At 47.9% G+C, this 15,637-nt stretch overlaps 1 protein-coding gene across 2 annotated transcripts in view; it reads right to left on the reverse strand.

Moving 5' to 3' along the window:
- Nucleotides 1-15,637, reverse strand: part of dgkg (diacylglycerol kinase, gamma) — a 62,615-nt gene continuing 46,978 nt past the window's right edge. Inside the window, exons 22-25 of one of the 2 annotated variants that reach the window (XM_083682483.1) lie at nucleotides 6,660-6,780; nucleotides 5,564-5,624; nucleotides 2,720-4,932; nucleotides 1-541 (exon numbers count right to left, since the gene is read on the reverse strand). In XM_083682483.1, coding sequence (XP_083538609.1) covers nucleotides 4,834-4,932; nucleotides 5,564-5,624; nucleotides 6,660-6,780 — 281 coding nt within the window. In that variant the 3' untranslated portion in view covers nucleotides 1-541; nucleotides 2,720-4,833. Of the gene's footprint in view, nucleotides 542-2,719; nucleotides 4,933-5,563; nucleotides 5,625-6,659; nucleotides 6,781-15,637 lie in introns of those variants that run through there. The other variant, XM_083682484.1, reaches the window with a different exon arrangement.

Below are 15,637 nucleotides of genomic sequence, written 5' to 3' on the forward strand. Positions count from 1 at the left end.
CCTCTTTGTTTATTTGATAAATCTTTTGTCCATCAAAATGGATGCCAACAGAACAGCTAACAAACGACGAGGGTGACAGACACTGACGGGGCAGATATTGGATGAGGATATTGATTCTCCCCCCTTTTCATCCAATCACAGTCCAGAGGGGTGTTTTCTTGTCTGCCCTTGACCCTTGACCCTCGCCGCTACATGGGTGGACAGCTACACACCACACTGACCCTGAGGGGGGAACAGGGGTTTATACACACATGTAGAACATCACACTCAGGAATGACGATGATATGGGCTCTGCTGCATCTGTGCCACTGATGTCACTCAATACTGTTAATCTGCCCTGGCTAAGAATAGGACCGCACCACGACGGCACGATAAACCGCACTGCCTCTGATACTGAAGGTCCCCTACCAAGGTCGGAAGGGACACAGTGGAGACGTGAGGGGGCCAGTTACAGTACATCATGGGAAGGATGGGTGGGGTGATGACTGTCTCTTTGTGTCTGGTTGTTGTCTCTAATTAAGAGGAGGATGCACTGTAGCCACTGAGGTGATACAGTTGGAAGAGTTGAAGATATGTTGTGGCGTTAAAATCAAACAGATCAGAATGGTTATAGACTTCATAGAACATTATATAAATTGGAGCCACCATTCATTTAAACCACCACCACAAATCCACTCTTCCTTGTAGGTCACGTCAGAGGCAGCGTGGTTTCAACAAGTCACCTTACATCTTATCATCATGTACACCAACACAGAGATGGTCGGCCACTCTCTAGCTAGAACTGTGGCCAGGCAGTAGATAGAGAATCCCTGCCACATGAACAACTGACAACATAACGGATGTCCTCAGGTCCTTTGGTTAGAGTCAGAGGTCACATTCTACACGTGTTGACAACCAAATTTGGCTGAACCAAATCCTCTGACAAGTGGGTGAACAACACCCCCCCACCCCCCCCCCCCCCCCATAGGCAGTGATGGTTCTGCCCAGGTGGTGACGATGGCAGTGGGTTATTGCAACACGGAGACAGAGACATCATCTCTCTTTTCTTCTCTTCTACCTTTTTTATTCACTTCTCTGTGAGCGGCTTGTATTGCAAGTGTCCTGGTAAAGCCATGGTGCTTCGGTTCCTTTAGTTAGTTAAGGCTAAATTGATCACTTCTGATGATGAGACCCAGATGCATGGTGATTGGTAACAGACAGTTGACGGTTGAGTCTGACTCGACATTGTTGTTTGGTCATGATGTCGGCGCTCCGGGATCTCCTGATGAATCACGAGCGGCGACTCGTTGGTGGTGGACATTTCTCCTGGGAATAACTTCATTACTATCAAGACAGGCCATGGCTGTCCTAACCTCGCACAGTATTAACATGCTACTAACTGGGGGAAACACAACAAATAAATACACAGGGTAATGGGAGTTTAAGCAAAGGATAGGTTTAGGGCCCCAGCCACACCAAACTATGCTATCTGTTTATTAAGGGTTGAGCAAACGGTTTCGCTATGAGAGTCACCTGTTGACGGATAACCTAGATGACAGGGGTCTGTCCATGTCTGCAGTTATTTATGGACAAAAAAAAGTTTGAAGGAGTTTTGAAGGAAACTTTCCACAATTCTTTCTTTCGTTTAGCCAACTGGAAACAAGGTAGGTCACACCAGAATTCCACAGATCGAATTGATACTGATGTCATATGTATTCCTTTTATCCGTGTTCTTATAGTTTGGCGTGGCCAGGGCCTTGAGGAGAATCTAATAATAATATGACCCAGCACAGGTCAGTATAGCTTGAGGGAGGGGGTTGCAACAATCAGCGTGGTCTCTCCTCAAGCAGACACCTAGTAATGTCTCCTTTGTTTCAGCAGGCATGCGGTGGTGTAACTTCAGATAAAATATATAAACAAATATCTATATACACATTAAACTGTTTAAAATCATCCTTCCCATAAATGAAAAGTAGCTGTAAACATGCACTCTTGTCACTGAGTCGCCTCGCTCCAGGCCCATTAAAAAACACGAGCGCGTGACCTATGACCTACGGTACAGTATGATGGCATGATTGTAGAGGTGAGGTTGTTGAAATGTGCCCCATGATGATTGGAGCGGCAGGGTCAGGGTCCGTGGTCATGGGACATGATCTCTGTTTTTAGTGGAGCCTGGTCGCAAGAGTTTCGGCTCAGTGGGGTTTAAAGGGAACTAGGGGCTTGTTCAGGAGGCGAGAACCGTTCCAGAACGATGTTCAGATAGAAATGTGCTGTGTAGAACAGGTATGAATGTCTATCGCACTGTATAGACGAGGGAGTCATGACAGCTCTATATGTTACATTTCAACCTGAGACGTTCTGAACGTTTCACCTCACTGAATACACCCCAGGGCGCAGGCATCACAGCCTCGCCCGTACGCGGAGCTCAGTGTACCACGAGGACTCCGCCTTCACACCGCCGCCCTGCACCCATTCACCTAAGGAATGGGAGGGTGCGGACGTAGACCGAAGCCTTTTCTCAATCGTTAGGAACACGGCTCCTCGCTTCCTCGCTTCCTCCCCTCCTCCGTCCTCCACTCGTGTCCTACTGAAAACGCATTGGAGGAGGAGATCTAGGTTCCTCCCCTTACAATGCTTTTTGAGGAACGACTCAAGTGGAGGACGGGGGAGAGGATGGGAGGTTCGTGTTTACCTATGATTGAGAAAAGGCTCCTGTCACTCATCGGACCCACTGGAGAACACTGATCTGATCTCTATCTGAAATGAACTCTGTCTAACTACTCTACACCATGGGAGGCTGGCAGAGGTAGAAATCGGAGGACAGGCTCATTGTAATGCATTCCTCATTCCATTCCATGCATTACAACAAGCCCGTCCTCCGATTTCTACCTCCACCAGCCTCCACTTCTCTACAATAATATAGTATTAAAACACATTCATGTGTATATGCACTACACCTACTTCCAGAATATACAAAATACTGTGTTTCGCTGTATAGTTGGCCATTATTGTTCGGACAGTATATATTTTCATGGAGTACTTCACCCTATAAGTTAATGACTACCATGTTTTACTCTCTGCTTGACTGGTGCCCTGCCTGTACAGCTGTTGATTTTTCTCCAAAAGTGTGATTATCTTTTCTTCTGCCCCATTTTTTATTGATACCATACAGTATCTGCCCTTTGCTTCATTGGTGAAGTCATGCAAATACATACAAGCTGAATAACGCCCACCGTTTTACAGGGGCGAGCCCTGGTTTTGCACTCCCGACAACTCAGCCACTTGACATTGCGAGTTGATGTTTTCACACTGTAATTAGGCATAGTGTTACACAGGATGGATGCTCCCTGAAATAGCAGTTTAAATTTAGTACCCTGTCCGCGCTTTGGTAAATCAACCCCCTTGGGGCACACTGTTATACCAGGGATGGATCCATTTCAATCCTAACCCCCTCTAAAAGTGTCCTCTGGGACATCTGGTGCTGGATCAGAGTTGTTTATTCAACCTGCCCGTCCTAGTGGACACCACGGATAGGGACATGGGACATGTTGGGACATCTCCACAATGACAGTTAAGATCTCCCCAACCACATTCAGTCCCTCCCTTCTCTTCCCCCGGCCTGTAATCCACTCAACGCTATTGAAGAACGTAACCAGTCAATGGGGCTCTCCAACTAAAGTTAAAGAAGATGATGGGAAAAAAACAACTCCTCCACGCCCCTCGCCAAGGGCCTTGACACCAGGTTAAAGATTGATTCTAGAAACACAAGGATAAAGGAGCTTGTGGGCAGAAGTCCCTACATGTTTCCCAGGCCAGTGGTTCGACCCTGCCACCATGAACCATAAACTAACCACGTCAATAATGGATGAGCTCCTTCCGTTTGGTCTCCTCGGCAGTGTGGTGTTGTGGTGCGGCGGAGAGGCACTGGAGTGAACACTCTACATGCACCCATCCATTATTCATGCGTTTCCTCAAAGAGGAGAACTTAGTCTACTCTTGTTCTGTTAGACACACTGCCAGCCTACTTTCACCTCAATCATCCCATCTCTCTCTCTCTCTCTCTCTTTTTCTACCCCCCTTTCTTCTGCTCTTTATTCTCTCTTCTTCTTCGTCTACCCTTCTAACCTACTTCTGCATCGCTCTCTCTCTCTCTCTCTGTTCTGTCTCTCTCTCACTCCATCTTTCTACCCCTCCCACCGTTCTCCTTCCATTTAAGGACAATGGCAGTATCCCCCGTTGACCCTATGCTGGCGCTGTATTTTGCACAGGCAGTGTGGCACTGGTGGAGGGCACTGGAACTGGGGGACTAGGGCTGGAGCTGGAGCTAGGGGAGGTAGGGCTAGAGCTGATTAAGTTGGGGTCTGGGGCTGGTGCTGGAGCTGGGGGGCTAGGGCTGGGGCTGGGGGACTGTGGGGCTGGGGGGAGGGGGTGTAGGGCTGGTGCTAGGTCTGGTGCTAGGTCTGGTGCTAGGTTTGGGACTAGGGCTGGAGCTGACTGAGCTAGTGGGGTAGTGGCAGGGTCAGAGTTCCAGGGAAGCTAGAAGATGGATACACAGGAAGTGGTCAAGACATTGAGAGTCAGTCTGTTTGGGATTGGTAGTTCATTTGGGATGGGTATGCCCCAAAGGGAATTCATTGTCTGTGGGATGTTGAAGTTTTAGATTTTCTATTTGAAGAAATCCCCAGATGTTCTCATTCTCCAACAGATTCCCTCTCCATGACGCCCCCCTCTGCACCCCTCTCCCAGTCCGACCTTGGGAACAGTGCACCAGTCACAGGTGAGAGGTGTGTGTGCGTGTAAGTGTGGGAAGGGGGAGGTCTTCTGCTACAGGGGAGTTCCTCTTCTTCTCCTCTCCTAGTCCCGACTTCTGTTGCGTTTCTTGAGGAAGAAGAAGGGGGTCTTCTGCGGCGGGCCCAGTAACATGGGCACCTGGTTCTTGTGTGTGATCTTGATCTGTGGAGGCAGGAAACAAGGACATCAGAATCTGAAGGCAATCAGCAAAATGGGTGTCCAGAATCCTAACAATATTGTCTGTTTCCTTTCCACACATTCACCCGACACACAATGTTATTGAACATCACTTCCTGCTGAGGAGGTGGGAGTGCTTTTATGCTTCCCCACAGATAGCTACTCTCAAAATCTTCTTCCATCCGACCTTGAAATCAAAATAACCAGTATAGTGTGGTACACAGCTAGCGCGTCACTCACGCCCACGCTCATTCTGCTGGATAAAGGAGATGAAGGTGAAACACTATTTAGGCTGAATAGTTATATATATATATTTCATAGCACATACACAGCAGAGGGCATTGTGCTGTTGCTATGTGTGAAAGGAATCCAGTGTGCATTTCCTACTTTTAATGGTATAACCAGCCAGTGGTCGGGTGTGACATAACAGTGTTTCAATTAACAGAGCTGTCACATGCTGATGAGGTACTGTGAAGGCGAGGGAGATGGAGGGAGAGAAAAAAAGAGATTGAAAAGGCACAGGGAGCAGGAAGGGAGGAAGAGATATTGTGGGGGTGGGGGGGGGGGGGGGGTGGGGGTGGAGTGGTTCGGATTGGGGGGATGTGGTGTCTCTCACCGTGCAGGGGGGTTGCATCCAGGGCTCTCCATCGATCTGCATAGGCAGCAGCCGGGATGTCCTGTGAAGAGAGAGAGGGGAGGGGGGGGGAGCAGATAGGGGGTCAGATCACACACACCTCCAAGGCACCCATTCACACCATCCCAGGACAGGGTCAAACACTGCTCCCTTTGTTCCCACGAGTCCCGTTCCCAGACAGGCCCCCACTCTCTAAACTCACAGACCCACTGTACACACACACACACACACACACACACACACACACAGACCCCCAGCCTCCCCACACACACAAAGTTAGTTTAAGCCTTTCATGCGTGCCTCTACAGCTAGGGAAACACAGTATGGGAGAATGGCTGTGATGAATGCTCTTTTAATTCTGGTTACGGAAAATATTAAGTGTGTACTGAAACAGGTGAATGACAGCTTTGAATGTCCCTTATTTAAATGACACAGTAACTGGCTTTACTGTGAGTGTTTTATTGACCAAGCCGTGCGAGGCAAGAACAACAAAAACATCTGAACTAATTCCATTTTTTTTTTTTTTTTTACACACACACATTGGTGGCATATCCACAAGTGGACTGAGCGGCCTCAGACGTGTCAGGGATCATTTGTCACCTCATGATTGCCAGTCTCTCTGGCTGTAGTGAGTGAGTGTGTGTCAGCAGGCCAAAGCTCTGATTTACTGTTCTGCTGGGGAGGCTTTTCTGTGTTAATATACTGTTTGTGAAGTACTTTGGTGCTTTTTCCATTTGAGGAAATGAAAGGAAAATGCAAAAGGTGTCAAACATAATTTAAAAAAAAAAATGGAAATGCTAAAGGTGTTAAATATGAACCTGAAAATGTCTTTGGGTGGGGGCTAGGTGCTGGTTGTGGGTGGCAGGGAGGGGTTAGGGTGGGGGCTAGGCGCTGCTTGTGGGTGGCAGGGAGGGGGTGATGGAGGGATTGGGGTGGGGGCTAAGCGCTGGTTGTGGGTGGCAGGGAGGGGGTGATGGAGGGGTTGGGGTGGGGGCTAGGCGCTGGTTGTGTGCAGGGAGGGAGCGGGTGGTGGAGGGTTTGGTGGTGGGGAAGAGAGAGAGGCAGCAGGGACACTGACCTGATAGTGACGTTGGCACACTGGGCCAATCTGCGACCAGCACTCTTCAGGCCTGTGTAGATCTGACCCATCTCAATGGCTCCCTCCAGACCTACCACCTCTAACAGCTGGTCACTGAGGTCTGTAGAGGGATGAGGGAGGAGGGGTGGGGGGGAGAGGGAGAGGGAGAGGGAGAGAGATAGGGGGGACAGAAAAAGAGAGAGAGAGAGAGAAAGGAAGTGCGAGAGAGAGAGAGGGAGGGAGAGAGGGAGAGGTAGGGAGAGAAAGAGATATGAGGGGGAAGGGAGAGAAAGAGCAAGAGAGAGAGATATGAGGGGAGAGAGAGAGAGAGAGACACACACACACAAAAGTTAATACATTTGGAGAAAAATTAAGAATGAAAAATTGACCAGTATTGAACAGATTCAGGGGGGGGTCAATGGGAGGGCAATAGAGGTAATAGAGATAATAGAGATAATCACCTTACATAAACTCTTTAACACACACCCAAGCACATATAATTCACACACGTTAACGTGTAAACTCAAGCACGCACACACACACACACGCACGACTACACAAAGCACTGATGACACTTCTAGACAGGAGTTAGAGTAGTAGGCAAACCATCGGAGCTTGTTGTGCTAGCTAATTGCTGAGTCACCGTGTATTATACAGTACATTGCATTCTATATTGTACTTCTTAGTGTAATGCTAGAGATCAGCGAGGAGAGCAGCTCAACCAGAACACTGGTCAGTCATTGGGCCAGACCGTCCAATGATTAAAGTGATAAATCCTCTCTCCTAATCTATTCTTCTAATCCCTGCTTTAGATTGTCCAGTGTGTCCGATGTTGTGAGGCTCGTCCTTACTTCCCCTCTAGGAAGATACTGTGCACAAGGGGGAGGCTGGTGGAGGTAGAAATCTGATTGTTGAGGACAGGCTGATTGTAATGCATGGAATGGAATGAGGTATCAAACCATTCCTCATTCCATTCCATTCCTCTCCACCAGCCTCCCCTGATCTTTAAAAAAAATATAATGACATTCATGACAATATGAATTTGGCCATAAACCAGCATGGTGAAACCCAGGGGAAATTGTTTTATTTTTTCCACCACTCAGGATGCATTTTCCTCCTCCTCTTTACCACTTGTCCCTAATTCACTCTCTCTTTCTCTCTAACCTATATTCCAGGCTAATCAGGCATGTCAGTGTGTGGCTCTGTGGAGCGGTTCAGCTGATTAACGCAGCTCTGCCCGCGCCAGCTGAACACCTAAAGATATCCCGGCCTATTTCATCCACACAAAGAGCCTGCCGGGAGCCTGCCTTCCTGCCTGTCTGAGATAATGAATCACAGATCCCATCCTCAGCCCGGTGGCACACAGCCCTGATCAGCCCATTCGAAAGGGTCCCGCATGGGCCTGGACTCACTCCTGCCCCGTCCCAGACGAGCCCGAACAAACACACACACACACACACACACACACACACACACACACACACACACACTTCCTAATACCAAGCCGGGCCTGTTGTTGTAACAGTGCTATAGGCGGCCCGGCTCGCACATCGGACTGTAAACATTATTACGAATTTCACAATGTCACCTGACCCCGTTCTGCCTTCACGAAAGACGAACAGGAAACTATTGTTCTGACTTATTGTATATTATTTGGGATTGGAGAGACAGCTTGTGCAAGGGCCCTAAGAAACGTAATGTATGGAACGGAATGAGGAATGGTATCAAACACGTGTGATTTCTACCTCCAACGGCCTCCCCTGAAGGATACTCTGTTTTGAGTTCTTGTGCAGTTCCACAAAAACTCCTAATTAAAATGTCTGCCACTAAATAATTGCACATCGACTACACTTTGTCCTGGCTTAACCTTCTCCTTCTTCAGTGTCCTCTCTATCAAACATCCTTTGCAAAGAATCTCTAACACCCACCAGTGTGTCAAATTGGATTCTATTGTCTGAGATGAGTCTTCTGCTGAGGAGGTTAGATCTGTACTTTACTCTGTAAAGTCACACTGAGCATGTGCAGACTCTGTAAAGTCAAACTGAGCATGTGCAGACTCTGTAAAGTCACACTGAGCATGTGCAGACTCTGTAAATTCACACTGAGCATGTGCAGACTCTGTAAAGTCAAACTGAGCATGTGCAGACTCTGTAAAGTCACACTGAGCATGTGCAGCTGCTGAATGGCATACCATCCAGCTGTCACGTACAGTGTGTGCGTGTGCCATTTAAAGAATGTTGCCATTTCATGACGGGCACTAAATACTGTTAAAGTTTATATGGGGATAACTAAGTTACCCGCACTCTTTTAATATTTTAGATTTCACTTTTACGGTAAATGTCATGACAGGGATGGCGAAACATTTTTGAAATCACTAGAGGTAACACTCACACATGAAGGCAAGATGCATAGGTCAAAGGCCAAAGACGCCCTTACAGTCGGTAGGGCCTCAGGAGGAGAGAGTGTGAACATGTGATGTCTAATGCATGACTGTATACAGTATAGGACGGCTTATTGTAATGCATGGACTGGAATGAGGAATGGGATCACGTGTTTGATACCATCCCTGATTGCGTTCCTTGCATTACAGTGAGCCTGTCCTCCGATTTCTACCTCCACCAGCCTCCGCTGATACAGTGTGTGAATCCTAAAATGTTGTTTTATTGTTTTAATATGTTGTTTTGTTTTGGGAGTGAGTCTTCTTTTATTATTCATTCAAATCTTTATTCACATATAGAACACATAAAGAGAATGACTGACTGATGGATGAACAGATTTGCTGGGTTCAGAGGGGAATTCAGTAAAACAGCCTTGCCAGGGGGACAAATGCCTCTGTAGCCCTCCGGGCTGGTGGCTCGTTTGTCTGCGAGTGCCTCGTTCTTCAATCCACCCTGGAGACCACACCTAGGACCAAGGACACATCCTCCTGAACTCCTGAACACACACTCTCTCCTCTCTCTCCTCTCTCCTCTCTCTCTCTCTCTCTCTCTCTCAGAAAGAATAATAGGATTGAGAGCCATTAAGAACAAACTGGGCATTTAAAGAGGCCGGATTAGAGGCATACTATTGACACCATGGACACACATGACAGATGGGACTGGAGTCTGCACAGGCCAATAGAAACCACAACACTGACTTGACATAAGAGCACATAATATATAAGCAAAGCACATTCATATTATCTTACAGTATTTCCTTCAGGGACAACCTGAAACACGTGGGTTTATTCATCTTCTCATGGGAAGTAAATATATAAATGTAGTGAATGTTGATGTACTGTACTACAGAATGTAGGGTTTAGTCTGTATATCGGTAAATATTCTCTGTAGCATAAAATTCACACTCGCGCACACACACACACACACACACACACACACACACACACACACACACACACTTCCTAATACTAAATATGGGCATCCCCTGCTCCCTATGCCCCTGTGTATAGTACCTGATGGCACAGTTACCCACAATGCTGCTCCTCAACTCACTAACGGTTCCCGCCTCATCAGATCGCTCGCTGCTTCTTTACGTCTCAGTGAGGTGGCGCTAATAATAGATCAGAACAGCCTCTTACATAACCCAGACACAGTGCATTGTGGGATGGATGGCGGGCGCTGGCCAAAATGACATTCGCTCCCGCCGTGCCACAGGCAGGCAGGCAGTCACTCACTCTCTCTTTCTCTCTTTCTCTCTCTTTCTCACACACACACACACACACACACACACACACACACACACACACACACACACACACACACACACACACACACACACAGCATCAGAAGAGTGGGCAGAGCAGTGGACTATGCTATGTTAACTACCAGGTAGAGACTATAGAGTGGGTTAAACTGACTGGGACATACAGTACTGTTAATAAAAGGCACAATGGGATTAATCATGATTGTGTGTTTGTAGTATTAGACAGAATGAGAGAGAGAGAGGAAGAAAGGGGGAGAGAAAAGGGGGGGAGTGAGAGGCAGGCAGAGAAAGAGAGAAATATGACAGTAGCCTACTACTATTTTACTAAATAATGACTGAGGTTTTGTGGTCAGTCCTTGCCAACTAACTCTTTATATTCCTCCGATATAATACTTCAATAGCATATAAGATGAAGTGACCAGCAGGCAACATTGTTTTGATCTCATGTGTGCTTCAACCCCCTGGGATCAGATACATACAGCATTGAGCATCAGTGCGCCGGTATTTATAAACGGTGTATTTGTTTCCTTCCTCCGCCCCCTCGCTTCCGGTTGTCATTGTTTCGGGGCGGCTGGAGCGATGGCAGATGGTCAAGAGGAACTGGGCCGCACCGACAAACTGCGGTAAAGGTGTGGGGGCGGGCGGGGCCCGTTTGGCCCACAGACAAGAGCGCGAGCTACTACGATGATGATGACACATGACCGCAATAAGCTCTTCTACTACTATACTACCACTCCTCTTCCTAGGGTTGCAAGGTTGATAATTCCCACGGGAATTAATGAACATTTTTATGGATTCTCAGGAATTTATGGTTATGGAATGTGTGGGGTTTTTTGCACACGTGATTGTATTTGTCTCTGACCCTTTTATTATACTGTTCTATTAGAAATGAAAACAACCTCTTTAAACTTAGTTGAAGTTTAGTTTACATTTTGAGCTGTAATTGAGTAAGTTTGTAACATGAAGTAGGGAGTGACATTGACCTTGTACTCACAGTGGTCCCCCATGTGCTGTCACCCCTTTGGTTTACAGCTCTTACAGTGAGTTATTTCTAACATGACAGGCCAGGTGAGGACAGCTGAAAGTGATTTTTCTCCCTCGCTCACTCATGGTTTGAATGCAGACTTATTAGAGTCTGAGATGTTTCCACTAAAGCTTGCCGTACGTTTTTTTCTCCAAATAGCCTATTTCATGTTATTTCCACCAATCAGTTGAGAGCACAACATTATGTGCCCCCATGTGCTTTTGTAAAAGGGGAACATTCCCAAAATTCCCATGCCCATGTTTCTGTGGAAAGTTGCCGCCCCTTTGCAACCCAACAGTACGTCTTCCTCTTCACATATTCCTCTCTCACATAGAGTATATGGATCCTGCATCGCTACACTCTCTGTTCACATGGCCTCTGGCTTTTCAAGATCCCCTGTTAGCCCCACTCTTCTCATGCCATTCAAAGACGAGATTTTTTCTCACAAAATCAGAGCGACACAAGTCAGTTTCTATGACACAGCACATGGAGGGAAAACTTCATAACTCCTCATCTCCTCAGATACGAGAGGCACTTCCAAAGTGGCTTATTACTGTACATCTTAAAACATTCTCAACTGGGTCATTCAACTAAAAGTTCTCGACAGTTAAAAATACATTGTGCCAAGAAGCCATCGGAAACAATTCTCATACACTCTGGGTGGATAGTTTCTTCATCTATTTCTGTGGGGGGGGGAAATGAAAAATAAACCCTCATTTTTCTGTCATGTGACTGAGCAACAATAAGCTGTCCCTGGGTGCCCATGCCTTAGAATAACCCGAACCACGGCCGTGGCATGACGCAGAACCGTTGCGAAGGGGGTGGGAGGAACGACCCCTGTGGATGGAAGGGTGTGGGAACCTTGGCAAGGCCCGAACTACAACAGTGCACCTCCACAACCTAGTCAGGGGATGCAGCAGCACAGAGGAAACAAAGAGAGAGGATGGAAATGAGATGGAGGTGGGTGGGGGGGTGGGGAGGTTGGAGAGTTGAAGGGTAGCGGGGTTCGGGGGTAGGAATATCCTGTTCACTACCCAGGAGTGTCAGTAGCCTAAGTCTCCGCCTATATCACCCCATCACCGGGTGTGTCAGTAGCTCAAGTCTCCATCTCTACCACCCCACCACCAGGCGTGTCAGTAGCCCAAGTCTCCATCTCTACCACCCCACCACCAGGCGTGTCAGTAGCCCAAGTCTCCATCTCTACCACCCCACCACCAGGCGTGTCAGTAGCCCAAGTCTCCATCTCTACCACCCCACCACCAGGCGTGTCAGTAGTCTTAGTCTCCATCTCTACCACCCCACCACCAGGCGTGTCAGTAGTCTCCATCTCTACCCCCACATCTCCAGGAGTGTCAGTAGCCCCAAGTCTTGAGTTACTCTACAAACTGTCCAGTCCAGTATTCTATGTTATGTCACTACCTCCCTGTGCATTGTAACTCTGGCAGGCTTGACTGGGACTTCGCTGGTTGAATGTGAAGCAGTATTGGAGGTGTCATCCTGGAGAATGAGGCCAGGGCAACTCAGGGCATTCTTTCTGTCAGAGTAAACTGGCTGATTGCATTATCTGCAGCACTCAGCTTTGAGAGATGATCTTATTGCCGGAGAGCAAACAACTGTCGTAAACAATTAGTCATATGGTGAACACACACATAGAGACACGTCACACACAGAGACACACACAAGTCATGCACGTCACACACACACACACACATGCGTCACACAAACACAAATACATACACGCACGTCAAACAAACACACACACACACACGTACGCATAGGCTCCTTTCGCCTGGCTCTCTCTAAGAAACCGGAGACGCCTTTTTCTGCATTCTGCTTCCAAATGGGATTAGAGGGAGGAGCTAATTTAATAAAGGTTAAACCCTGTGGGACTACTCTGGAGCAGAAAATTCCCTCACCTCACACACATTCCCTCACGCACGCACGCACACACACGTGCGCACACACACACACACACACACACACACACACACACAAAGATGCAACCAGCATAGAGACGCATGCATACAGAAGAAAACCTTAAATATGTGAACACACACAAACACACATACTAATGCAAACACACACACACGCGCGCACACACACACACACACACACACACACACACACACACACACACACACACACACACACACACACACACACACACACACACACACACACACTAATGCAAACACAAAGACCCACAAAGGCACAGTGGAGGAGGAGGAGCCAATACCAAGCATGGCAGATAAGTCATGACCTGACAGCTTAAAAGCAGTGTTAATCAGTCTGCCCGAGGCAAACACACGCTGCCTGACATTTGACAGTATTGATCCTTAAGAGTCTTGAAAGGAACCAGAAGGCCGGGATCTGGAGTAGGAGGTGGAGACATGGCAGCGATCTCTCTGTCGCAGTGTACAGTACAGAATAACACAAATGCCGATTGGAGCGATTCGAATGATAAGCTGTTGAACGTACAGTACAATACTAAATCAATGAAGTACTTCACAACACAAACTAGCCTAGCATGAAATACATGTGAAATTTGAATTTATTAAGGTCACAGAGTTAATAGCCTGTCACACAATACATTCAACAAAACAACAACAACAACAACAATAGAAAAAGCCATTGAGCCCATACATGGTCACTACAACATTGCGCGGGAACCATCTGCACATTTGTTTGTGTTTGCGTGAGAGTGTGTGTGTGTGTGTGTGTGTGTGTGTGTGTGTGTGTGTGCGTGTGTGTTTGTGTGTGACAGCAGGCGCCGGGGTTGTCACTCTCTAGGCTCTAGAGGTGGTGAGGGGGTGGGATGGGAGAGAGAGAGAGCGTAAGAAGTCTCTCCTCAGCGTTCCCAGGCTATAAATACTGCAGCATATGGACAGAATGTCCCGTTGTTGCAGAAACCTTTGGACTAAGCTGTTAGAACGGGTCTCTGTGCCAGGCTGGGCGTTGGCCTGGCCTGCCAGGGTGTCCGGTGGTCAGGTGACAACGTGTGACTGGACTGTACTGTAGAGCAGGGTAGAGGTAGAGTGCCTCAAGGGCAGTGGTCGGGATCCGTTACCAACGGTGGCTAACGCAGCAGTGGTGGTACAGCTCAGCAAGGCTGCCTACAGGGCAGTTAAAGATTACTGATATGAGTCAGGCAGCTGGCAGCAGCCTCCTCTCTCTCTCTCTCTCTCTCTCTCCCACTCTTTCGCTCTCTCTCTCTCTCTCTATCTATCTATCACTCCCTCACTCATTCTCTCTCTCTCTCTCTCACACTCCCTCTCTCGCTCGCTGCCTCTCGCTCCCTCTGCAGCCGGAGGGTCTCCATGGAAACCGGATTCGTACGAGTCAGTAGTGAGAGGCACAGAGGCGGGGTGGCGAATGGAGAGAGAGAGAGGGGTGAGAAGAGGGAATACGAATAAAAGAGAGGAAGAGAGAGAAGGAGAGTGAGGAAAGGAGAGAATTGAAAACAGGAAGTGAGGTAACTAACAAGAGTCCTAAGAGTCTGTAAACATGTATTTCTATACAAAAGAGCATTATTATTGTTATTGTCATAGTTAGGGTTGCAGACACATTTTGGGAGAAACATGGAGAAAAGTTGCTCGGTACTTTGAACAGAGAAAGCGCGCGAAAGAGGAAAAGACAGATAGATAGAGAGAGAGAAACAAAGACAGCGAGCTAGAGAGAGAGAGAGAAACAAAAAGACAGATTGCGAGAGAGAGATAGACGGATAGAGAGAAACAAATAGAGAGAGAGAGAGAGAGAGATTCCTGCCTCTGTTTCCCCTGACTCTGTCCTGTCCTCTCCCCAGTCTCCAACAACCCCACTGGCCCCGCATCCCAGCATCCCTAGCTCTGAGGCAGTGTTAGAAGGTTAATTCATGGCAACCAAAAGCAGCTGCTCACAACTGACCTTGGAGCACCAGTCCTGCAAGCGCAGCTCGTCCCCAGTCCCCACTTCCTGGGACAGAGAATGCTCAATGACCCCCCTGGGGAGGGGAGAGCATCACAGCGGCCGTCATACTACAGCCTGGTGACATTGTGACAGTACGGAGAGATGAAGAGACACTCGCACTAACACAGTGACACTGTGTGGTAAATGATCCCCCCCCCCCCCCCCCCCCCCCTCGTCCTCGTCTCTCCTCCCCAGAAAGTGCACACTAACACGTTCCATGTGGCAGAACTAGAGGAACACAAGCCTTCCTCCCCTAAGTGTGGAAATGACGTTGAATAGCGTTTTGGCACACCAACGTTAAACGGCC

This window comes from Argentina silus (assembly GCF_951799395.1).
Source record: "Argentina silus genome assembly, chromosome: 12".
In the NCBI taxonomy this organism is placed as follows: domain Eukaryota; kingdom Metazoa; phylum Chordata; class Actinopteri; order Argentiniformes; family Argentinidae; genus Argentina; species Argentina silus.